At 48.9% G+C, this 26555-nt stretch overlaps 1 protein-coding gene across 1 annotated transcript; it reads left to right on the plus strand.

The window, feature by feature from the left end:
- Positions 1-1635: 1635 nt before the first annotated feature.
- On the plus strand, positions 1636-26219 carry LOC113567348 (dopamine receptor 2). Its single transcript, XM_026994873.1, is given in 5 exon segments — positions 1636-1650; positions 2078-2326; positions 16404-18071; positions 18134-18215; positions 25095-26219. Coding segments are annotated over 3 exon segments (2547 nt in total). The 5' UTR covers positions 1636-1650; positions 2078-2326; positions 16404-16575; the 3' UTR covers positions 26064-26219.
- The last annotated feature ends 336 nt before the right edge of the window (positions 26220-26555 follow it).

Raw genomic sequence — 26555 nt, forward strand, 5'->3', positions numbered from 1 at the left:
GCTCCTGATTCTGGGAACTGATGTGCGGGGGTCCTGGGGAAAGGAGGCGATGCTTTTAACTTGTCTATGCAAATGCAAATGTTTGTACGCAATCGAGGAATAAACAAATGTGCTCTCTCTCTCTGTGTGTTTTTGTGTGTGTGAGTGTGTGGCATGGCAAGTTTTCGCCTTTGCCCTTGTTCGACTTGAAAAGGAGCAGCAAAATACAGAAAAAAAGAACAGGAGAAAAGTTGTGCTTGTGTGAAGCCCAATGTGAGTTATGACAGGATGAAAATTAAGAAAACTTCTTATAATTGATGTCATGCATTTTAAATCCCATTTCAGTCGGTTTTCCATTTGCATTTTCCCCCATTTTCGGTTCGGTTCGGTTCGGTTGAGGAAATGCATCAAGAACTAGGAAAAATTAAATTAAGTCTCCCGCTTAGAGTACACTATCAGGACACTTCAATTCTCTCAAGGGCGCCTTTTTTTACCCTCTGCAAAATTGTAATTACTTCGACGGAATTCGTTAGTTTGGTGCTCCATCAGTCATCAGTCACTCTGTGTCTGGGAACGTGAGGAAAATAATAAGTATGGTATTTACACATGCAGAATGCCATAAACGGAATGGCGAAATGAGTTTTGCACTGCAAAGAGATTGCACTGTTCCAGGAATCAAGTACCAAAGGCTCCCAGCCAGCCAGGCAGCCCTCCACCCAGCCAGCCAGGACATTGAATGGTAGGAGCTGGAATAATTTAAGCACGGCGCTTTTAATTTGAAAGTTTTTCCAACAACTTTTTAAATACCCAACGTTAGGTAACTGCTAGACAAGTATTTTGTGTGTCACATTTTTGACAGGGAATTTTGCGATTAATGCCGACAGTGGGAGAGCAGGCAGGCAGACAGGCAGGCAGGCAGACAGGCGCTTGTCTGCGTAGGAGTAAATACGGCAGGGGTTTCCGAGCAGATTAGGGCTGCAATATTTCATATAGAGTGGGGAAGCACGACAGGTGTCCTTACATATTTCAACTATTTTAGTGAAAGAATTGCAGAGAAATTGCAGAATTACAGGAGAAAGCAATGATTTCCACTTACAAAAAAGGCCCATGCTGCACACTGAGACGCTCCTGTCGAAAACTGTCCTACCGGTCGGATGATGCGAGGCATATAACAGTCTGACGCCTGCGCGGAGGTGGCCAAGAATTTTGGCGCCAACTCAACAGCTGTGCGTTTGCCGGGCTTCTCCTTCAGAGAACCGAACGTGCCGCCTAAAAGTGTGCTACACAAATCTGCAACAAATGTCCGTGTATGTGTGAGGGCCTGCGAGAGTGTGGGCGTGTGGTGCTGCTGCCGAACGGTCTGTCAATGGTAGCTTCTTGCAGGCAGAGCTGCCATCATCGTCCTCGTGTGTTTGGCGCGCCTCCGTCGGCGGTTCCTTCAGGCCAGCGACTGGTTCGTTTCGCCATTCAGTCCCTACCGAAGCACGAAGCCGAGCACGCTCGAGGACGCTCCTGGTAGCCATTGCCACTGCCGCAGCCACAGTCGTCGCTGTCGCTTTCGGTCCACTGTGAGCCTTCGTTTCGACTTCTGGCTGCCTGCCTCCGTGTGCTTCATCAAAGCTTGACGCTGAGACGCGGCTTTCAGTGGTGTTCTGGTCGCGTTGGTCTTTGGTTCGCAATTCCCAAAAAAAAATATCCAATTTTGTGAATGAATTTCGGCACCGAACTGAATGGGCAACAGCAGTGTAAACGAATCGTATATATTTGGCAGAAAAAGTGCTATCAGTTTTTTTCAAAATTAATATACAATATTTCTGAAAAATTTTCAATATTTGCTTGTGACTCAATACGATTAATACGAAATATTTAAGTTTTGTTATTCTCGCATTTTTAATGATATTCGGGAAACTGCCAAATCGAATCAGCTGCTTCGAATGCATTAATCGAGTTACCAGAAGGCGGTCGCTTCTCTCGCGCTCCGGTCCGTGCATGGGCCTGCTCCGGTCCGTTCTGGGCTCCGCAAGCCAGCCAGCCAGCCGGCCAGCCCACCAGCCTTCGCCTTCGTTAAGTGATTAATCATGCTCGTATATTTTCAAAGTGAAATTCAATTTGGACCACATCGTCAGTGCAAGAGCCACAACAGCAGCCCAGACGACAGCAATAAATAAGAAGGAGAAAATAGCAAAAATAAAACCTAAAAGTCCCAACAGCAGCAGGATCAACCACAGGAACAGGAGTCTCAGGCAACGGTCCGAGAAATTGCCATCGATAGAGGACGGAAGTAGAGCCGGAGCCTGAGCCGTAGCCGAAGCGGAACAACTGGAGCCTGTCTAGTGACAACCCCCCGGTAAGTGGTAAAAGGAGTAGGACTTGCTCCTGTTGTGGAGTGGAGTGGCCTTGCCAAGCTTCAGAGTATTTTCCCTGTGAATCTTGTGTTTTATTTAAATGGAAATGTAATTGGAAATCCCAGTGGGACAGATGCATTCAATAAACTCGCTTAAGCGATGAATTAGCCTCTGGCCACTGATCGAAGCTGGTTTGGGCTTGGGTCCGGGTTTTGGTGGCCGAAAGTTTGACAATTTCCTTTTATTTATTTGGCTCTTTATTTGGCCAGTTGTTTGTCCCCAGCAAATTAGTTGCGTTGCCCTTTTGGCTAGCACAAACAAGCCAGCGACACACAAACATGGACACAGAGACCCGCCCAAGGATCGGCCGAGGACCTTTTTCTGTTCGGTGGGCGGTGCCTGGACTGGACGGCACAGCGGGAAATAAATTAAGCCCCAAGCAATATTTTTTTAGTTTGGTAATTTAAATGGAAAGCAGGGGAAAAGGAAAAATCAAGACCGAACGACGCTGACAACGAGAATATTTAGGTTAATCATACGCCGTGTTGTCCCCTACTCCTACCCAACCCCAGTTCTCAGACCGATGCCTCAAGCAGCCTCAGCCTCAGACCTAGCCCCAGACCCTGCCTCCGCCTCTGTCTTCCTGTCACCGCTCCAGTTCCAGTTCCTGTCTCCGTCCAGCGCCATTCTCGTTACCGCCTGTTTTGCATAAATTAGTAAGTTTTTACTTTTGGCCACCACTGTGGTGGTGGAAGGAAGCTCTGCTTCTGCTCTTGCTTCCCCTCAGCGGAAATAAAAAATAAGAAATCCAAGCGATAATCAGGGTGTAAAAAGGGGGGCCAGGTCTGCTGGTACGTCTGCTAGTTGTCGCCTGCAGTGGCGCCCCTTTCATGCTCTTGCCATATAAATCAATTTTAATTTAATCACTTTATCGCTCTAATAAATCATGCGCCAGACGCAGGACTTGCTGCTGCTGCTGCGGCGGATGCTGTGGCTGCCTTCACCTGTTTGTTGCTCACAATAAAGTGGGGCAGAACTTTTAGGAAAACCAAATTTAAATACAAAGTTAAAGCGGCGCCTAAAGACGCGTCTAAAGATGGAGGCTATGAGGATGAGGATGATGATGACAACGAGAAACAAAAGAAAAAAACTTTCTTCATTAAAATTTTTAATGACTTTCCCTCTATTTGCGCAAGGTAATGAAAGTCAACAGCGTCACTATGTTTGGGTCTGTGTGTTTTCGGTGTGTGTGTGTGTGTGTGTGTGTGTGTGTGTGTTTGTCCTGGCACATAAATATTTCCCCGAATTCATTTTTTCCCTGATGCAAATTCTATTCGGAAAGAATTCTTTTATTTCTTTTAACGTTTTTTCTGCTGTTTGCTTAATTTTATTAGAAGCTTTTGCCATTTTTCCGAATAGTTGGTTTACTATCTATTGTTTGGATTGCCCTTTTGATGATATTTAATATTTAATATTAACTAACAGCTTTGCCCTTTTGGAAGCTTTTAACTTTGATTTAATTATACAAGATTGAAACCAAAAGTACGCCTGCTCCTCTCACACCCCTTGCCAAGGGCATGCCACAATGCCACATAAAATGGCAGAATATTCCATGGAATTGACACAAGAGTCTCGGGTTAATTAGGCAACTTCTTCTGCGGCAAATTCGACAAACGTTTCGTGTTCTTATTGATTTAATAATTAAGACAAATTCCACTCAATTAAATCAATTTACCTAACTGGAATTCCATTGGCTGCCTCATCCTTATCTGGCAGGACCTCTGTGGGCCAGGCCAATGGATTAGCAATTAAATGCCACGCACCATTAGCGAGTAATAATACAATTCTCGTACGTATCCTTTCTTCTCTGGATATTGTTTATGGCACGCCCACTATTGTGTACCGCCCTCTTGCTATACACTACGCATAATGACAATAGCACACACACACACTCACACTCACACAAACAGCCAGGAGCAGGGGGAGAGCTGATAGCTCGCTAAACTATTTATTTGCATATAAATATTTCAACGCCGAGCAAAGGAGAACCGCTCCACACACGAACACACACATGCCTCCGAAGAGCACACAGCGGGAAAAGACGTACGTTTTTCATCGATCCCTAGATAATGTTGATGATAGTTCTCAGTTCAAGAGAACAGTACTTGGGAATTGCCATACTTGAAAATATTCCAATGCGAAATGTAAAATTATTCAGTCAACATTTGTGTGGAAATATATCTTGGTTTTTCCGAGTGTATTGGCTGCGGTTCATGTGCGATTCCTTTTATAGAAACACCAATCCCCACCTCAACCACCCACCAAGAAGATGTAGACAGGTGGAATCGCTGTGTTGTGTTGTGAAAGTCGGGACTCCGCCTCAGCCACTGCTTTCTAATTGAAATAGTTTGTGAATCGAATGTCTATCCATGTGAGTGTATGTGTGTTTAATATCTGTGGTGTGTGTGTGTGTGTGTGTGTGTGGCTTGATTGTGTGCTAGCAATGTGTTCAATGGAACAAAAGGAAATCCATTTGCCACAGTAGAATTGTTGAGGCACACACAATAAAGGCCAGCCAAGTACCCGCACACATGCCACACCAAAAGATAGAACCAGTAATAACGAGCCGCCCTGTTGCCCCTGTCCCTGTCCCCCTGTCCCTGCCCCAAAAGAAGATATTTTCGGTGCGTCAAATGCAAAACAATTGCAATTTATTTCTGCCGCATTTCTTTATTGTTTTGTTCTCTTACACACAAACGATGACAGGACACACACATACAGGGGAATGCAAGGAAGGTAAGCGTTGGATACCCTTGCGGATCTGTGGCTACTATATGATATACTTATTGATCACACCTTAATGTAAGGTTTCAGCTTTCAAAATGGTTATTTTTTGTACAGAAACAGACGGACAAACATGCCTCTATCAACTTGACTGTAAATGGCGGATGTCCTGAATCATAATCAGTATACTCGTCTCCCCCGAAAGGGTATAAAAAGACACACAAAACCAACACATTTCCGCGTTCACTTTTGTTTGCACTGAGACCAAAAATACCAGATAAACAAGTACGGAATGTCACGTGGAATAATTCAGCATTTGGGGGCGGGGGCGGGAGTGCCTCATTAGGGGGAACTTAAGGGCATGGGTTGTGGCTATATTTAAACATATGTACATACATACATGTATGGTAATGGCTGGCAGTCAAAATTTAGGCATACGCGTCAGCGGAGCCTCCGCCATATTTAAGTACTTGTACATGATGTGCATTACATTTTATGACTGTGTGGGTAATAAACCAGCGAAAGTGCAATTACCACAGCAAAAACAGGAATGGCAAGCGGCAATCTGCAACATTGTCTGGTCCAGAGAGAGGGAGAGAGCAGAGAGAGAGAAAGAGGTGGCACTTAAGTAGTTTTACACATTAGCGCGCCTCGAAAGCCTGAATGTTGGCCAAAGGAGTAAAACCCATTCTATATCCTGTAACTTTTTAGCTCCATTAAAGAGGAATATTCCTATTCGAAATTCACGAATATATAGTTTTACCCATTAGCGTCAGTCATCGGCACTCGAGAGCCACCATTAAAAAGAAAATTCTTCATCAAAGTCTAGCCCTTTGAGGACATATGAGACCTGTTTATCGGCGCCCCTGAAAGTAAAATAGTTTCACACATTAACGCCACTCGAAAGTTGACTGTCCCCAGAAGTGGGAGCCAGCCAACTCTTTCGGCGGTACTCAGGGACCCACCCTAAAGAGGGTTTGTTTTACAGAGAATTTCGCCATCAAAGTCCAGCCTCTTTAGGGCTCCTTTCAGGACACATGAATCCTGTTTGGCGACGCCCCTGAAAGTATGCAATGCCGAGCATTCGAAAACTTTTGCACTGCCCGCAGCACATTAATCTTGAGGCTTGTTTGTATATTTCAGAGAACCAACCCACTCGCAAACACACACACATACTCATATTTGGATTGTGGGCGCGACCCCGCCCCCCGCATGTGTGCGTATATATTTGTGGATTTTTCGAAAGGTCGCCGCCACCGCTGCTGCTGGTCGCTTGGCGACTCTGACCGGCCCGTCTCAATGGCGGCGCACTTGTAACACTAATGAAAATTCCAATGAGCTGTCAGCCACAACAGCGACGTCAGCGGCCTTGGCACACTGCCAGTAAATTGCGTCCGAGTGGTCATAATTTTGGGGCAGCCAAACACTCGGCTTCTGTCCGTTCCTCTCCTCTCCTCTCCACAAAGCGGCCAAAATGTAACAAAATGCAACCAACTTGAAGTCCCGTCCCGTCCCCCACAAAGTCTACAAAATGTAACTGACGCTCGGGCTTTACAATCTTCTGTCTCTTTCCGAGTGCTGCCTCTCCGGGCGCTCTGTCGTTCGAGTGTGCTACCAAAATATTGTCTTGGCTTGCAGTCACTGTTTGCCTGTGTCTGTGTGAGTGGGTAAACCTGTGATGGCACTCTACGAATTGCTTTGGCATATGTGGGCTAAAGGGTCGTTTTGTTAATAACTTATGACAGGCAGAGCAGTCCTAGTCCTGGTCCTTGCCACACGTATCAGTTTGTGTGTGTGACTGGCTCTTGGCTGGTGTTGTTGCGGTGGTTGCCGAGTGAGGATGATTAATGTAGCAGCTCTTCTACGGCTTGGGCTGGGGCTGGGGCTGGGGCTTGGGCATTTGGCCAGAAAGGATTGAGAACTGAGAAATTGATACGGCAAAGCCAGTGAGAAGTTTCAAGGTAGCCTAGGAAAAATCTGACAATCTACCAGGCATTGGCAGCTGCCAGAGAGTCTGGGGAGAATGCGATCTGACACAAACATATATCAATTTGCTAATGAACAAAGGATTGGCTTTGGACTGGATATCTGCTTTGGTATTCCTGCGAATCGAAGTCTCTCAGGCGTTAAATATCTTTCCCCAGTTGATATGCCTCATTTACAGCCACAGCCACCCCACTCAAGAGGTGCCTCCCCTGGGGGGTGGCCTTCTATATCTGCTGCTCATTTCCATTCCGTTCTGCCAGTAAAAGTCCCCGAAACATTCTTGGGGTCCTTCATTTGCTTACCTAATTCCCAACACGTGCTGTCACTTAGAATTGTCCGTTCTTTTTTTCGTACATTTTTCGAGGGGAGAAAGTTTTGCTTTTCCACGAAACAGGGCTTAAAATTTTCAGACGCGTCAGTTCAATTGCTCTAATTGACTTTTTTCTTGAAGTTTTCTTGCTGGAGCTGATGGGGCCGACAAACAATAAATACGAAAACTTTTTGACGCCCCCCACCCCGCCTCGGTAACAAGAATTAACAGCCAATAATCGATGAAGTGGCCAGGCTATGCAAATCCAAGCCAAACCAAACCAGTGGCTTCTTCGCCCCACATCCCACGGTCCACAGTCCACAGCCCCTGAACCATACCGAATTATGCCACAAATTTGTAATGGCACATGGAGCCTGGTAGACGCCCGAGGGCGCGAAAGCGAAGCGACAACGAAATTAAACGAAAATCGTAATAAATTGTAAAAAATTTACGAGAAATTGGCTCGGCTAGGGACGGTACGGAAGACATCGCTCCCAGTAAACGCAGGCAATGAAAAGTTTCTGAATTGAAAAATTGAAAATAATGAATGGCACGCATACAGCGAATGAGAGGGAAGAGAACACAGGGAGAGAGAGAGGGAAAGAGAGGAAACTCCCAGGGAATACAGAGAGCACAGGGAGCACAGGGAACAGGGCGACTCGGATTCAGGCAGCAGCTAAACGCAAAACGCTCCAAATTACAGCTACAAATAAAATTTGCAGTAAGCTGCGTGCTTGACACGCCCACTACCCACAATATCCCAACCCACCCACACTTGCCGCCCACTGGCGGTGCCGCCCGCCGTACCCCTCAACACCCCATTAGGGCCCGTGGGCAATGCGACAGATTTGAATGACAATTCGCTGGCAGCCGCAGAAGAGTCAGGGAATTGGCAGGCGCCCTCCAGTGGATTGCAAGGGGCGGCTTGGGGGGGTCGGGGGGAAGAATGTGAATGCGTGTTTTCCCGCCTTGCTGCTGGTACCGTTATGTGCGATGTGGCCACGTACTTTCTCTCTAGCCTTGCAACAGTCGAAGGATGGGGTGGAGTGGGGTGGGATGGAGTGGGGTGGTGTGGGCTTTCCTGCGTGGGCACACGGCACACAGTACGAGTATATGGCACACGGCTCAGGTATTTAAATTCATTTTCATTTTATGCCAAGGATAGACATCTCGCATTTGGCCTCTTTAGAGGGAAACGGTGCCAGACGAGGGTAACGGGAGTGTGGGCTGCCTGCTGCGTGGGTGGCTCATGAAAATTATGTTCTCCTGCAAATTATTACACCAAAATTAAAATAATATTTCTCATGATTGCAAATAGCTCAGCCAAGCAGATTTTGTTCTTGCCACCGTCGCTGTTTGTGTTTCTCGTTGTGCTTGTATTTTAGCTTTTCTCTTTGCTCCACAAATATACCCATAAATACACAAATAAAAATATAAATATAAACACATAAATATGTACCTGTATACATATTTATATTTCTAATTTGCACCTTTTTTTGTTTGGTTTTCACTTGCGCCAGCGGCATTGGCAGCGGCAGCGGCAGACTTTTTGGCCTTTTGTGCAGCTTTTGCTCAGTTTGCTTTTTTTAGACGCTGGTTTATTATTATTTTCGCTTGCCGCCGAGCTTTAATAAACAGCCTGAGTTGGCAGAAAAAGAAGATTGCCAAGCAATATTGCCTGGCCTGTGACTATGAGCAATTTTCGTTTTATTTCACCTCCGCGCTGCGCCGAGCCAAATGAGAAATGCTGAAAACTGTAGCATACTTTTGCGGGCGGCACTCCTTTGCTGCTTGCGGGCGTGTGTGCGTGGGGTGGGTATTAGGATGGTTCGCTGAAACATTTCCCTTAACTAATTATCTTGAAATGAGTTTTTCTCAGCCACCTTTGGCGAATCGAAGCGCTGTCGCGCGAGTTGTCTGTGAAGCAGTTTGGCAGTATCCCTGCTCCGGCTTCCGTGCCACGCCAGATTGCAATTTAATGTTAATTTTGTGACTTAATTAGCCATCAAATTTGTGCCCTCGCTGTGCTGTGCTGTGCTGTGCTGTGCAACAGCGCGCACTTGCAACGGCAATAGAAACTTAATCAGCTGCAGGGCTCACAGCGATCAAGCATTGCATGCTACTCCCGTGCTGGCCCGATCCGCATCTTAACCCACTTCCAGTGCCACTCGTACGTACAGCACTTCCAGCACTCCCATCATGCTAATATGCAGTTGATTAGAATGTCACTCGAAAGCATAAAGCACTCTCGAGCCACAGTCGAGATGTTCCGATTAAGGCAAAAACTGGCACACTGACGATAAGCCTGTGGCCCAAAAGATTTTACCACAAAATGGCCCGTACCCGGACCCATACCCGGACCCGGACCCGGAGCTGTCTGGCCATTGAAGTGGAGAGGAGTGGAGTGCATTATGTTCTAACAGGAATTGCGTGCAGAGCAGAGCAGAGCAGCCGCATGACATTTATTGTGTAAATCATGTAAAACACATACATATATACATGCATACTCTTAGACTTGTGTATATGTATGCACACGCACACGCCCTCACAGATATTGCTGGCAAATTATTCGTAGAAAATTGTTTTCTCTCGCCAGCAAGCAAATCAAAATTGATACGGGCATATAATAAAACTATAAGTGGCCGTTTGGCGCGGCCATTAGGAACAGTCGATAAGAGAGAGAGAGCGAGAGAACCAGAGCCGGAGGGCAGAGAAAGAAAGAGAAATGTGGCCCCCTCCCGTCATTGTCTTTCTATATTCATCCGCTTGGGGCAACTCCTTGTGTCCTTTGTCCTTGCCGTTTTCACTTTCGCTCTTATCTCACAGGAGCTTGAAGCCCTGCGTCAATATTTCAGCTCCTCTGATGAATTCGCTGTCGGTGCTCCTACTCCTGCTGCCATCGGGGGACGTGACTTCTGGCCTCTTATTATTATTTGGAAATTATCCTGACTGCAACTGGAATTGTCTCACAGAGCCACGTGCCGAGCCACGAGCCACGAGGCACGAGGCCACCGGGGACTCGTACTCGTCCTCGTACTCGTATTGGTTCTGGGTTCTGGCTCGTGGGTTTGGGGATTCTGCTGGTGTGTGGCGACAATTTGTAATTCTCTCATGTTTGGCCAAGTATCTGCGCGCTGACAGAGTTCTTTCGGGCCACGAGTGTCATTATCCATATTAGGGGGAGCGTGCTCACATATCTCATTTGGCCATGTGACTGGAATTCCATCCATCTCCAGCGAAAGTTTCACCCCGAAAAATTATGCAAAACCCATTAAGATTCGGCAATCGAAAGGACCCTTCCCAGAGTCCCTTTCGCAGCTTGGCCTTCCCACGCGATATGATACATTTTTAATTTATTGCCCTACGGCTCTATGGCCCCATGGCTGCTGCTGCTCATTGAACTGCCTTTTCCGTGATGTGATGTGATATGCTGCCTCAAAGAGAAACTTTGAGCGCCGCGCCGCGCCGCTAATAAAACTCATGCCAACTCATCAAAAAACTAACTTTAAATACGTCCTCTGGGCCCCGGCGGCAAATGAAACGAGTGCGTGCGTGCGTGTGCTGAAATGAAAGTGAATCAGCCAGAGGAATGGAGTCGCCGGAGGTCCTAGATCCTGGGTTCACTGGAGCAGAAGTTTAGCAAGAGAGTTCGGGCTTGGAAACAAAATGTAACCAATGGCATGGGAATGCAACATTTTAAACATTAGCTGTGTACTCGTATGATGCCATCGATGAAACTATATTAACATACGAGAATGTATCTATATCGCGGGTCGAAGGTCCAGCAGCAAAAGCAACAGCACAACAGCAGCGGAATCAATTTCAAATTATGCAAATATTTGCTCAAATGATTTGCTCATGTGCACACAAGATTTGGATTATTTAGCATTTTTCCAATGCCTCAGTTCTGACACACGAATGACGTCAGTCCTGTGTGTCCTCTTACATTCCATGACTGCCATGACATTCCGTGTTTTCTCTGTCATGTCTCGCTCAGCCAGTACGCTAACTTCATTTGTCAGGAAGAGCCAGAGAACGGAACAGGGGAGGACAGGCCAGAGAACACCAGAAGGAGAACGGAGAAGGACTGGACAACCAGACAGGATCCGAGTCCGAGTCCGAGTCCGAGTCCGGTTCCACTTCACATTTGTGACAATATTTAATTATTAATCACGACACTCTAGGGAGTGGGACAGGGATGCTGTTGGACCGAGCACTACAAATGTGGGACAACATGTCGCATGAGCAATGTGCCACTTAAAGTAATGCCCGATGCTCGATTGGCTCTCCCTGACAGCAGACAGACGTTGATAGCTGGCTGGCTGGCTGGAAGTTGTCGTCGTTGTCGTTCACCTTGTAGCTGACGTTGTTGTAGTTGCTGTAGTCTCGTTGTTGGATTGTCGCTCTGCCCAATCATTATTCATGGCGTGACAAGCGCGTTAAATGTGTCTCTGCCTGTCCATGTGTGCGAGTCGGCAATAACTTTTAACATGCCAAAGGTATTTCCGCAACAATCCTCACATCCACAACAAGAACAACAGTACAAACACACGACAGAGAAAAACTCACCAAAATGAAAATAATTTGTGCTCTCTGTCGTTCCTTCTTCCGTTCTGTGTGCAAATCGCATTGGCAGTGAACCGGAGGGAGGGAGGCTGTCGATTTTGTCTCCTATCGTCGGTGCGGGCCACAAATTAATGCCAGCCATTATCACGAAATCCACTTTCATGGCGGCCACTGCTGTTGTCCTTATTTGTCCTTGATTGCCTTGAACAGCGCCACAAAAAAATACACTCATACCGTCCCGAAATAAAAGAAGAAAAATTGTGACATGCCGCCAGCCGACTCGTCACCTCCTTCCTCCATCCTCGTTCTCTACGAGTATAGGCACGGCCCCCGGCCATTGTTTCATTTGATTTCTGTTTGCTTTCGCTAGATTCCTCGCGTGCCACGACACTCTGGTGGGGATCGGTGTAAATATTTGTGACATAATTAAGCAGCCAAGCGGCTTGGCATCGGGTCGGGCCAGGCCGGGACCGACACGGCAGCACGGTTCGGGCGCAGGACATTATCAAATCGGTGGAGGGACCAGTTGCAAAGCCGAAAATAAGGCAAACATCGACGCTGGGGCCGTGGCTCAAGAGCGTTTTTGCCACGCGCGTGATTAAATTTCATTTGTGGACTCAGCCCGAACGGAACCCCGACCGACCGACTGACTGACTGACTGAGTCCTTAACTCTCTGTATTTACCGTCGTTTTAGTGCCTCGCCTCGCTTGGGTTAGTCTCAGCTCCCAGTCCCAGCTCCACTTTCTCCCAACGATGTGCGTGCGTTTGACTTGGATTCGCATTAAGATTGTCAAAGATTTGGACGCCAGTGGGGAGCCACTTTAGACTGGCTTGAACCTTTCACTCCGGGCCGCCTGTTTAGCCTGTTTCGCCAGTTTCGCCGGGCTTTGCTTCATCTTCGCTGGCTTTGGCTTTGCCTTTCGCCCAAAAACGCTCTGGGAGCAATTTGGAAGATTTTCGGCAGCGATTTATCGCCCAGCTCCTGAGTGGGTGCCACCGATACTTACCCAAAGATAATAGAGCGGCTCCCCTACCTTACCCTACCGTATCCGTAGCCCTCTGCATCCCCATCAGGTTCAACTCAAGTTAATTTGAATACGAAAGCCGCCCGCGAAGGAAAAGGTTGTTCAATGTCACTGCCGCCGCGGCGTAGGTATCGGAGTATCCTATCTGCCTTGCGATTCCAATTCCATGATAGTGCAGAATATTAATGGATGTAGGGATCGGGGCCTACATGCATGCCATGTGCCAGCCCATCGAGGCCGCAACAACATTGACTGGAAGCTCCCTCCAATAAATACCGGCATTAGTGACGGGACTGAGGGACTGGGGCCTGGGCCTGATGTCAGGCTTGGGTGTATTTTTTGACATCAGGGGAGTGCTTGCCAGGGCCGTAAAAACTGTATTGCCTACTTTCAAAGCCCAGAGATAGTTGTCCGCGTTGCCTCTTGGCTTTTTGGGTGCCAGTTGGCAGACAATTTCAACAGACACATCCCCTGTCCTAGGGCTGGGGCCTGGGGAACATTTTAATAATTCAATAGGCAACAATGCGACATGGAAAAGCGCTTCATGTAATTACGACGCGCATAAAAATTGAACAAATGGCCATCAGCAAAGCAACTTCCAGTATATTGAATGTCAGCATTGTTGTTCCTTTTTGACTTTCACTTTGAGTACCATTTACATTCAAAGACTGTTGTTGCAGCTGTCACTGGCCGGGACACAGATACAGATACAGCTGAGCAGACAGGGAGAGGGAGAGAAACACGGAGAACATGCATGCCAAACATGCCGCAATGGCTGCCAGCCATAGAAGGGTCTACAGCCCGTAGAACGTTTGTGGTCGGGCTCCGGATCCTTTTTGGTCGATGCTGAATCTAAAATGTAATGTTGTGATTGGGCGTGATTTGGTGCTGCACTGGGTCCGGTCTCGAACCCGAATCAATTTCATTACATTGCACGGAATTAATTTCCAGCACCGAAAATGTTGTACCAAGAGCGTAAAGCTTGCGAAATAGAAAATAGAAAATACTCTAGTGTTTGAATTTTGATTCCACTTCAAAGTTTCGGTATGACTCACACAGATCTGTGAATATTCCATTTTCATGCAGATCACGATTGGCCAACCAGTTTTCCACGAAATATCCAACTCAATCTCTCCTTCTCTCTGTGTCGACACGAGTTGCCGAACTTCCTGGCCAAGTTGGTATACCCGCATACCAATGCCAGTGGCCGGGCCTGTCTGCAGCCATTTTGCTTAACTTTCATGAGGCCATTCAATGACTTAACCATTTCCATGTCGCTGCTCGGGTCCTTTTCCAGCCACGCACGCATTCACACAAACACAGACCATATAGACACAGAGCTACAGACCCCCCTCCCGCCTCCCGCCTCATGTGTGCTTGTGTGGGTGAAAAGGGTCAAAAGGGTTTTCACACATGTACAAATTGCTGGCCTGGTCGAAAGCATTTTGCATAGAAGCCAGCAGCCTCTTGGCCCAGGCCGCGTCGTGAGCGACCTTAAAGGTTGCCTCAATTAAATTTCTACCGCCCGGCCAGACACAAAACCCGGCCCGGCCCGGCCCGGCCAAAAGCTGCAGGGCACAGCCAGGGCCACACCCACTGAGCGCATATGAATTTGCCTTTACACATATTTTTCCATGTTTCTCATTTGGCTGCCATGTTTTTATGTGGTCCCTCCCCATACACCCTTTGTGACTTACTGCACGTCAACAGCCTCAGCCTCAGTCCCAGCCTCTGCCTCTGCCTCATCGGGCGCATCGGAGAGGGCTGTGAGTAAGTGAAAAAAATGTCTGCTTTTTAGCCGGTTCCGCTGGCCGGGCCTTGCTTGCCGAGCGCAAGAGAAATGTGCCAGGAAATTGTACTGAACTGCTCGGCAAAAAGAAATGGAAAGTAGAGGAAAAGTAACACAGAAGACGGCGCTGTAGTATGGCCAAAGAAAACATAAACCATAACGGTGTCAAGCTCTGGCCCTGGACCCGACTCCGACCGTGGCATGGGGCAGGGGGCAGATAAGCCAACAACAGGAGGCAGGAAAATTTATGGCATGCGGGGGACGCGTACGCGAGCCGGAAATGAGCAGCCAGAATGTGGCAGGCACGAGGCTATGCCTCCGCCCCGGTCGATTGGCTGCAGACAGGACCTGTCCCTGGAACTGAGACTGAGACTGAGACTGGCAGGTGATAATCACGAACAAACACTAAGCAAACAAATGGCCCACAGCCGCTGCACAAAAGAAACAACAAATGTTGCAAATGAAAACAAACATTTTAAAGACTCAACCTCAGCAGGCTCCTGCTCCTGCTGGTGCTCCTGCGAACCCAACTCACATTCACGGTGTCTGTGCCTGGAAAAGTCCCCGGAATCGGATTGCCAGTCATCGGGCTATTCATGCAATTTCGCAGCGCTTCGTTGGCCAGTTCTCTGCGGCCGGGCATTGAGTGAAGTGTGCCAATGGCAGTCGTGGATTTGAATGGTGCTGGCCAAAGGATTTCACAGTGGCTGGCTGGCAACAATGGAGTCGGGTTCAAATTTAATAGCTGACCAGAGCCTGAATCTGAATCTGAACCTGAATTCTCCCCCAGCAGGAGGCAGGTCCACACTGTCACAGTCAAAGTTCCGGACACAGTCACATCCAGAGTTTGTTTGCATTAAATACTCGTCGTACCGAGCTTAGCAATCAACTCTCGCTGACAAGAGCAACAGCTCTTGAATAATGTGTTGCACAGTTGTTGACTTCCTCAGTCGAATGCTGTTGACAAAGGCACGGCTCGGCACAGCCTCTACTGCGACAGCCACTGCCACTGCCACTGCCACATCCTCATCCACTTTGTCGCCATCCTGCCCGCTCTCCCTGCTCTGTGCTCTCTGTCTGCCTCTCGCCGTGGCAAGTTCAAGTCCTAGTGGTCGCACGCTTGACTTCCTGCCCCTTCTCAGGCACTTGAAATGTAATTTAATTTGTTTATTTGTGTGGCGCTCCGCTCCTCTATCCCCAGAGCCGCTTTGCGGCATCTGCCGTGTCTGCTTGCCAATTAATTGCGCACCTTTCGGGGCGAGACTCTCTCGCCAGACACCGAAGAGGAGCAGGTGCCGGGGCCGTTGCCGTTGCTGGTGCTCGTTTCAGTTCTGCCTCCCCGAATTTGGGGCAGAAAATGCTCTAATTAATGTGTTTGTTAAGCTTTTGTGCTTGGGAAATTCGTTAACTTTGTACACGGGGGATGCGAGTGCAAGTCAACATTTTAATTGAATGAAATTTATAGCCGGAGTTTCCTGGGATTCAATTACATACAACAGGTTCATTAGATGGACGCACAAACTCCTATCTTCAGATATTCAGATATCCATAATCGAATTCTGATTAAATATGAAAATCAAAACACTCTCAAGTTTCTCCGTCTCTCTCTTCCGGGCAGGACTAAGGACTTGACAATGCGCTTCATTAATTTGGCTGGCAGCCGCAGAGCAGCAGACCCGCTGTCTAAGGACCAGGCACACGAACAGGAACCGGAACAGGGATTCGCGTCAGCTGCAGCAACATTGCATTGAGTGGGGGACACAGACGTAGCCGTAGCCGTAGCCGTAGCCATGGTGGAGGATAACGAGGATGGGCTGTCGCAGCTGCCGCTGCCGGAAGCGGAAGCTGAAGCCGAAGGAGCCGCCGCCTCGGCCCTCGTCGAGCCCCTGCTGGCCCTGCTACGCGGCGACTTTCTCAATAAGACGCAGACACAGACACAGACCCGAGCCCCAGCCAGCTTCTACAGCAGCTACAACATATCGGAGGACGTCTACTTCTACTTCAACGGTCTGAGTGCGATGCCCACGAGCACGGAGCTGGCCCTCAACGGCAGTGGGGCCACCACAACTATGGGGCCGCTCAGCAGCACCATCAGCAGCAGCAGCACCACCCCCGAGCCGGATCTCTCCGAGTTCCTGGAGGCGTTGCCCAACGATCGCGTGGGCCTGCTGGCCTTCCTCTTTCTGTTCTCGTTCGCCACCGTTTTTGGCAATTCCCTGGTCATTCTGGCCGTCATCCGAGAGCGGTATCTGCACACGGCCACCAACTACTTCATCACCAGCCTGGCCGTCGCCGATTGCCTGGTGGGCCTGGTGGTCATGCCCTTCTCGGCCCTGTACGAGGTGCTGGAGAACACGTGGTTCTTTGGCACCGACTGGTGCGACATCTGGCGCTCCCTGGACGTCCTCTTCAGCACCGCCTCGATCCTGAATCTGTGCGTGATATCGCTCGACCGCTACTGGGCCATCACCGATCCCTTCAGCTATCCCATGCGGATGACTGTGAAGCGAGCCGCCGGCCTGATAGCCGCCGTCTGGATCTGCTCGAGTGCCATCAGCTTTCCGGCCATCGTCTGGTGGCGGGCGGCGCGTGACGGCGAGATGCCCGCCTACAAGTGCACCTTCACCGAGCACCTGGGCTACTTGGTCTTCTCCTCGACGATCTCCTTCTACCTGCCGCTGCTGGTGATGGTCTTCACCTACTGCCGGATCTACCGGGCGGCGGTGATTCAGACGCGCTCCCTCAAGATCGGCACCAAGCAGGTGCTGATGGCCTCCGGGGAGCTGCAGCTCACGTTGCGCATCCATCGCGGCGGCACCACCAGGGATCAGGCCAACCAGGTGTCGGGTGGGGGCGGCGGTGGTGGTGGCGGTGGCGGTGGCGGAGGCGGATCCCTGAGCCACTCGCACTCGCATTCGCACCACCATCACCACAACCATGGCGGTGGCACCACCACATCCACGCCCGAGGAGCCCGACGACGAGCCGCTATCGGCGCTGCACAACAACGGACTGGCCCGCCACCGGCACATGGGCAAGAACTTCTCGCTCTCCCGGAAGCTGGCCAAGTTCGCCAAGGAGAAGAAGGCGGCCAAGACGCTGGGCATCGTGATGGGCGTGTTCATCGTGTGCTGGCTGCCGTTCTTCGTGGTCAACCTGTTGTCCGGATTCTGCATGGAGTGCATCGAGCACGAGGAGATTGTGTCGGCGATTGTCACCTGGCTGGGCTGGATCAACTCGTGCATGAATCCCGTCATTTACGCCTGCTGGAGCAGGGACTTTCGCAGGTGAGACCCCGGGGTACTAATCCCGCCTTTCAGCACTCCTTCAACTGGTTTCTCTCCCTCAGGGCCTTTGTGCGTCTGCTGTGCATGTGCTGTCCCCGCAAGATCCGCCGGAAGTATCAGCCCACAATGCGGTCCAAGTCGCAGGTAAGTTGTCCACCCCCATCGCCCCCCCCTCCACGCCATACAATTGGATTCGGATTTCAGATTTCTCTCAGTCTTAACCGTTGCTTTCTTTTTTCGGTTTGGCTTGATGGTAACAGTCGCACAGTTTTTCCACTCTCGGCCCCTGGTTTTCCGCTTTCCACGAATTATGCGCGGCTGCCCATATCTCCACTTGTTTTATGCTCCAGAAACGAAGCTCAACGAACGGCAAAATTAATTTACAAATTTAATGAATATGGAAAAAAAGCAAACTGACATTTACTCGTCGCCCACTCGTGCGACCCGTGCCACCCGTGCCACCAACATCCTCATCCTCATGGCTCTCCTCCTCTCTGAATCGCTGGCTGCCTGCTTGGCTTGCTGGCTTCCGTTCACACATGGCGGACGGATAGACAGGCGGACAGCCATGGAAAACTTCCTGACACTCGCCCCTATCCTGACGTGCTCATCTCCTCATCGCACTCCATCCCCCATATCCTTGCATAAATCATCAGATGCCAACCTGTGCGGGTCCTCAACCTCAGACTCCCCCCGCTGTGATTTTAATGAATAATTTTCTAATGTTTGAGGATGAGCCAAGGCCAAGAGTGCGAGAGTGCGAGAGTATTGCACCAGTCACCAGTCAGAGTCACTCGTCGGAGTCGAGTGATCCATTGTTGTGCCCCTGGCAAGCACTCGAGAGCTGAATACCCCATCAGAGGATAAGCACTCAACAGGTCCCGTCTCGGAATAATTAACTATGATTTGCATTCACGTGATTTGGTTTGAAAACGAAGCAAAATTGATTTCACATCCATCAAAAGTACTTTACGTTCTGCCTAACTAAACGGATCATATCATTACAGGAATCATCAGTACACATCATCATCGCATCATCATCGCATCATCATCATCGCATCATCACCATCTCGCACACTGCCGTTCTTCGAACTCTCAACACATAATTACCATATGTTTTTCCCGATATACCTGGTACTCCGTCCATCTGTCCGTCTGAGCCATACCCTGGATCTTGAGGTGGAGTGTGTACCGATAGTGCCATCTAAATAAAGACACAGGGAAATCGGAATACCAAACTTTTCATTCCCAGCTTCCACAAGTGTAAGGACTAAACCCATCCTCGGCAATCCACGTTCCCTCTTCCAGGTTTTTCTGTGGAATGTGGAGAAATCTCAGTACCAGGTATCTGATAGTCGGGAATACTCGACTGTGCTTTGTGTTTGTTTTGTGGCGTGGCGAATAGCTGATTATGATTCCGGTGGTGTTCGTTTCGTGTTCTTACAGAGATTTGCGACGCGGCGCTGCTACTCGACCTGCTCGCTGCACGGCATTCAGCACGTGCGCCACAATTCCTGCGAGCAAACTTATATATAGTTTAGCATACTCGTAGATTTAGTTGACATTGATTAAGGCGTCGCCCCCACCCACCGCCCCCTTCGATTTCAGGCTCCTGGCTTAAGCTCAAGCTGAAGCCCTAAGTTGTTTTTTGTAAGTCAATGGCAAGGTAAGCGACTTGTGACTTTGTGTTTTCTCTCTTTCTCTCTCTGTGTCGATGTCTCTCGGTGTCTCTTCTCCGCCTGTTGTCTCTCAAAGTCGTTGTGCACACACACTCACACAAATACACACAGAAGCCACAGAGAGGAATGGGGGGAAGGGGGAGAACAACACACAGAAAAACCCCACAACGCATTGCACAGTCGTTTTTTTTGAGTCGCCCTGCTCCACCCACCTGGGCTGTACTCCATTTTCTGCATCTGTTTCTGTCGCTGTCGCTGTTGATGTTGATGTTGCTATCTCTGTCTATGGCTGAGTCTGTCCTGCTCGCTCCCTTGTTGTTGGCTCGACCGTGACATTGTTGTTTGTGTCGTTATATTTTCGTTTGTTCCTTTTGTTGGTTACGTTGTTGCAAAAGAAAATCAAAAAACGAAAAGAGAACTCTGTTCGAGCACCTGTTGAATGTGTTGCACCTGAACATACATTCATACACCCGCACACACACACACACAGTCCACACAGTCCCCACCCGCCTCCCAGCGTTGGCTTTACGGTCGTTGTTTGATGATGTTGCTCTTTATGTTGTTACTGTCAAGGTGGAAAAAAAGCCGACAAAAAATCAAACAAGAATGAACGAAACTTGCCACAAAGTCTCTGGACACAAGAGCACACACACAGTCACACACACACATGCAGGACACAATGTCCTTTCATCGTTTCTGTCACCGTTTCCGTTGCTGTTCTTGTTCTTGTTCCTGTCGATGTTTTCCTCCTCTCACAAAAGATTTCCCGCAGTGTACACAATGGCGAAACAGGGAAAAACGTCCCACATGAAGCCTGGTTGTTGATCTTGTGTTGTTTTTATGTGTGAATTTTCCTCAAGTTTTATCCGACTTTACCTCCCCCCCTCCCGCCACCCCCCACACTTCCAGTTTGGTGTTTATTATTTTTAAATTTATACTTTTGCCTTCTGGTTGTTGTAATTGTAGCCGGCCCTTCCGACCTGGTTTCTATGTACACGCCAAACACTCAACAGCCCATCCACACGTCGATGGCTGTCTAGCTTACACTCACACTCACACACCGACACCAACACACATGTCATACATGTGTTTGTGTGAAGAAACAGTGTGTGTGGGGGGTGGGGAGGGGATGGAGTCACGCACAGCCGATACTTGAGAAATGTTATCAAGTGAACCATAAACATTTCTTGCACTTAAAAACTTCCAACTCAATTTTCGCTTCTGCGATATGCGTACCACACACAAACACACACTCGAACACTCGAACACAGAACACAGAGCACACACACATGTGCCACCACCACATGTAATTGTATTGATGAAAATGTTATTTACAGCAATCAACAGTCAATATGTGGGCCAGACATCATGGTGTGCCCTGCTCCGCTCGCCTTTTTGTATCCGTTCCTTCTGGATTTGGATTTCGACACAGGCTTTAGGCTTGCTCCTGGTTTGGGGGCTATTTTTATTTTTCATTTTTTTTCAATGTGTCTGTCATCATATCAATTACACCCAAGAGCATGCCAATTTATTTGCCAAGTGTTTTCCGAAGCCAATTCCAGTACGAGTACGGAAGGAAGGAAGGCTTCGAGCACGACTGGGTCGGGGAAAAGCGTATGGGAAAACTTTTTCTACTCGGGAAAGGGTACGCGCAGCTGGATCAGCGTGCTGAATGCGGGGTCCAGTGGTGCGGACGGGGAAATGATTGAATATAAATGTGGCAGCCACCGGAACTAAGGCGAAAATTTAAAGCACGTTTCGTGCACGTACGATTGATTCCATAATCATGGACGAGTACTCTGCCAAATTCGATTTTTTCAGGTGACAATTGATCGCCCAAAAACCGAAAGGAGTTTGGCAAGCCTCCCAGCTTGAGGGCCTCAAAAATCATTGATATAGGTCTTAATTTATGAGGAAATTTCCCTAATTTATTGGTTCGAGTCCCCAAGACTGTGTGTCCGAGCAGGAAAGTGCTTGGCTCGCCTACAAATGGGGCAACTTCCGCATTTCGCAATTTGCCAGCTGCACGACAAATGGAAATGGCTTCTGGTCAAATGAGGATATTGCAGACGTGTGGTTTTGTCGCTGTGCCCGCCCCCGACGAGAGCTCGGTTTCCGGACTTCAACTCTTTGACTCGCATGCCGCACTGGGGGGCCATCTTTGTTCCACCTCAAGCACATTGCGGTCAGCCACAAGTCGCCTCTGTGTGTGCCTGGATGACACTTTAAAATGAACTCGATTGAGGTTTTTATTCAACTTTAATGCACGCAGACACTCAGGGCGAGACAGGGCCTTGCACACGGAACACTCAATGATTAATCGCTGGCTGACATTTCAGCCCACTATGAAAGAGCACCCACTCTGCGTTCTAATGAGCCGTAAAGGATTCTATGGCCAGGCAACCCACACAGCCACAGCCCCAGCCACAGCCACGGCCACATCCACACAGCCCACACCCACACGCGCACGCACACGCAGTCTGTCAGACATGGCCAATTTGCATGGCATTTCGGGCTTCGAGGAATATCTGCCGAGATGTTTTGATTGAAAATGCCAGCCATCCAGCCCACACACAGAGAACACTCAGTACAGACCACCCACACACATTGAAGCACCACCACCACCACCTACTTAGCATAAATTTGTAAGCTTGTAAACCCAGCATTTGTAACTCTAAATGTTTGCAGAAGAACCCACTGGCCTGCCTGAGGGCGGGACCGGAACCAGCACCAGAACTGCTGCGCTTTGGGGCCTTTGAATAGGCCTCCCCCCTTCGAATATTCCAGATGCACACAGAGCACAACTTTAATCAATCCCTGGCTAAGTACGAGTGCATACAAATAATGCTACTCGTGATGCTGCATTGCTTCTGCTGCTGCTGCTGCTGCGCAAAACGCTGCTAATTGCATCAATTATTGGCCAAAAGCTTTGTGGCATGTACATATCAGCACAAAGCCAAATTGAAGGCAAAACCAAATTACTGAAACAATTAATCAACCCATTTCCGCTGACCCCAAAAAACTGAACAGAACAGAACAGAACAGAAACCATAATCAAGTTTAGCGACATTTAGTCAGACGTTAGCCAAAGGGAATACCACGTACTTTTATTTTTCTTTGCTTGTTTCGTTCTTTCGATAATGGTCCTTTCGCATCAAAATGTAATTTACCACAAATGTTTCACACACATCAATTATCCCTAATTGACTGTGAACGTGAAATTAACGTTTATAATTATGTGACAGAGCCGTTGAGGCGAGGCGGAAGTAGCCAGAGTAAATGGCCAAATTCGTGGCCAGAGCCATGTAACTTTTAATGTCCTTGCCCAGGGACTGGCCGGGTGGAGGGTAGATTCGCTTTCGCACAAGTCAATCTTTCAGCCAGTCACTCACAAGGTCACCAGTAACCCAAGAAGGGCTAAGCAAATGTCTGTTAAGCCTTTTAAGAAACTTTACTTCACGGTTTAACCCGTGGCGGGGTGACGTGACCCCCGAAGGGGTTTATTGAGTGTTAGGCAATAAATTACAAAAGAGGTCTCTGGCCCGAGGGCTCGCGACAAGTTCGTGCGCGAAAAAAGCTCACAGTATTTGACGGTGCCATTGACCTTTGGCCGGGGCTTGTCAAGTTTTATAAGCGACAAGCCCCTAGCCGTAGCCGTAATTTTGGAATGACTCACAGAGAAAGAAACCAAGTGTAGCTTTCGGACATATGTTAATGGCATTTCCTAACAGATCGGAATAGATTAAAGCTTTGGGAGCGGTTTTCGTTGAGCAGAGATTCCAGTGATTAGCCGCCAAGCTCCTATCTGTCTGATAGCCCTGCTCCCGCTGATACTCCCTCCTGCTGATGGCTTTGGATGGCTGGTCCTGTGAGCTATAAAAATTGCAAATTACCCAATTGCCTGGGGCGTCTACCGAGAGGGCCATCCGGTCTGGCTCTTCAATTATTTAAGCTAATTGCGGCCACACTCAAAAACACCAGCAGCACACTCGGCGTATACGTAATGCGAATTGTACGCAAATGGGGAAGGGATTTTAGAATTTAATAAGAGGCCAAGACCAGGCGACCGTAAGAAAGTAATTGAATTGGCAGAGCACAGATGATGGGTGGAAGTCGAAAAGAGCGGGGAAATTGGGAGAAAGTAGGGCCGAAAATGGGGGAAAGGAAGAAGAAGAAGGAGGGAAGAACAATTCCAGGCACTTGCAAGATGCAGAGCTACCAAAAGGCGCCGTAGGACACAAAGAGGTCTCAATGGGCACTTGGTATTCCCTCGACCGGAAGAAGGAAGACGCACACATGGACACGCACACGAACACAGTCAAACCTACACCAACACATGGCCGTTTTGTTAATGTTGTTGTTACTGTTATTACGGTTTGCTTTGTGGCTGAAATGCCAGGCAGCTTTCTTCTTTTGGTACCCTTGCAGATGATATGTGATGTCTTGTGGCTTTGATCAGATGTTTGCATCGCAGAAGGATTAATATTCATCCTTCATTATTCCAATCTACCTGTGACTAAAAACAACAGACATCTGATCTTTGTGACGCAGTCATTTTCGCTTCAACCCCACTAGAAAATCTCCTGTACATTTATCCTCACTAAGGATGCGATCGATCTGCCAGGGTATCAATTGCCTCGGTCCGCGAGGATATCCTGTTTCCTATTTATTTCCCTATTTTTTCTTCCTATTTCTACTTCTGTTTTTTTTTGGATTCTCTTTCTTGCTGTTTGTTGTTGCTCTCTCTTTCTAGTTCTCTTTTTAGTTATTTTTCTGTTAGTTTCAATCATGCATTTTGCTTTGACTTTTACTGCACCACCGGATGAAAAGCACACGGGAAAATAGACGAAAATAAGAAAATCAGAGAAGGAAAGCTGGAAAAGCTGCTACATTTTTCTATTGCTGTTGTTGTTTTTCTTGTTATTGTTGTTGTTGTTGGTGTTGCTGCTGCCCCTCCCTGCCCCGCCCTTCATCACTCTCTCATTTCTCTCTTTGTCTGTGTGTCGTTGTTGTATTTGTTGTTTCACTCTTTGTTGCTTTGTTGCTATTGCTGTTGCTGTTGCGGCTGCTGCGTTTATAACGGCAAATTGTTTTCTGCCACACACACATACACACACACACACAAACACAAGCACACGCACATACACACTAATACAGAGATACACTGCCTGCAAATTGTATGAAAACACTTGAAACCAAATAAACCAACAAAATGTTAATTAAATGCCTCTTTCCTTCTCTTTCTTCCTGTTCTATGTGCATCCTGTTCTCCTCATCCTCCGCTCCGCTTCGTTCCTGCTTCTGCTTCTGCTTCCGTTTCTGCTTCTGTTTCTCTTTCCAACAGTGCCACGTGGCCGCTGCAATGGTGGCAGCCTCGACCTCCTTCGGCTACCACTCGGTGAACCAGCTGGACCGCACGCTCATGTGACGTCAGCTGAGCAGTTGCAGCACCTGCAGCGGTGGCAGCAACTGCGGCGGCGGCGGCGGCGGAGGCGCCAACGTCGGCGGAGTGGGAGGCGGCTCCCGCAGTGGCCATCACCACCATCACTCCTCGGGCACGGCCACGCCCTCCTCCTCGCAGCGATCGTGCACCCGCTGCCAGAGCTTCCATCGTCACCACCACCGGGACCGGCGCCGCAGCTCCGGGATGAAGCATCGCGGGGACTTCAACTCCACGTCGGCGGTGAACAGTGCGGCCAAGACGATAGTGACGATCACCGCACCGCCGGCGGCAGCGGCCTCTGCCAGCTCGTTGCACCTGGGCGGCGGTGCACGGCCCTCGTCGGTCTCCACTTTGACCATAGCCTCGGTGCCGGCCACTCTGCTGCTGGAGCCGGCTCTCGGCCTCGGAGGCGGGGGCGGGGGGTCGGTGAGTGCGGCCAACACACCTGTGGCACCCAGCCTGAAGCACTCCAGCCTGGCGCTGACGCCGGGCAGCATGGGGCCGTCGAACTCCTCGGGTCACCACGTATCCTTCATGCCCATGGCGGGCATGAGGCGTCTGCGCAGCTCCAACTCCTCGCTGAGCTCGCCCACGACCCCAGCTCTTGGCGGTGTGGACACCATCTCGGCCATCTCGCTCACTGATGCCGCCGAGGAGCACCGCGAGCACCACCACCACCACCACAGAGTCCTGGAGCAGCGCCAGAGTGTGCAGAGCCAGATCACGACACTGGGCGATGTGGACGATGAAGGGGACAGCGACAGTGACAGTGAGAGCATCGGACTGGCCCTGGTGCAGACGACACCGCAACTGGAATGCCGGCCGGAGACGGAGGCGGCCTCCAGTTCCTCCAGCTCCTCGGTCAAGTAAACTCAGCCAGAGAGCCAGAGCCACGGAATTTGATTGGGACCCCAGTCAGCAGCATACTAGCCCTAAGATCTCTCCATTGATGTGTGTATATACTCGTACTATAGCGATCTAGCCTTCGCCTAGTCTCTCATTAGCTTATCGATTGGTGATAGAACACTATGCAACAGAATATCTGATTTGATTATCCTTCTATACTTTGCAATGATGCGATGACCGGTGGGTGGGTTGCATAGTTGTTTAATGTAAATTAGTTGTTACAATTAGTTGCCATATCTTAGATCTTCCATTATATAGATGTTACCCCCTAGAGTAAAATATTTCGTTGTTCCGTAAATGTTTCAAGCGTCTTAGCCATTGCAAGCTACGTCTTCAAACCTGTCCACGTACCTGACTCTCTTTCAGACACAAACCAAGAAGTACTATACTCGATGATATACTATACTTACTATACTATACGCGAAACCTACTGTAAATAGCAACAGGTCCACTCTT

This window comes from Drosophila persimilis, unplaced genomic scaffold, assembly GCF_003286085.1.
Source record: "Drosophila persimilis strain 14011-0111.01,24,50 unplaced genomic scaffold, DperRS2 tig00000000-arrow-pilon, whole genome shotgun sequence".
In the NCBI taxonomy this organism is placed as follows: domain Eukaryota; kingdom Metazoa; phylum Arthropoda; class Insecta; order Diptera; family Drosophilidae; genus Drosophila; species Drosophila persimilis.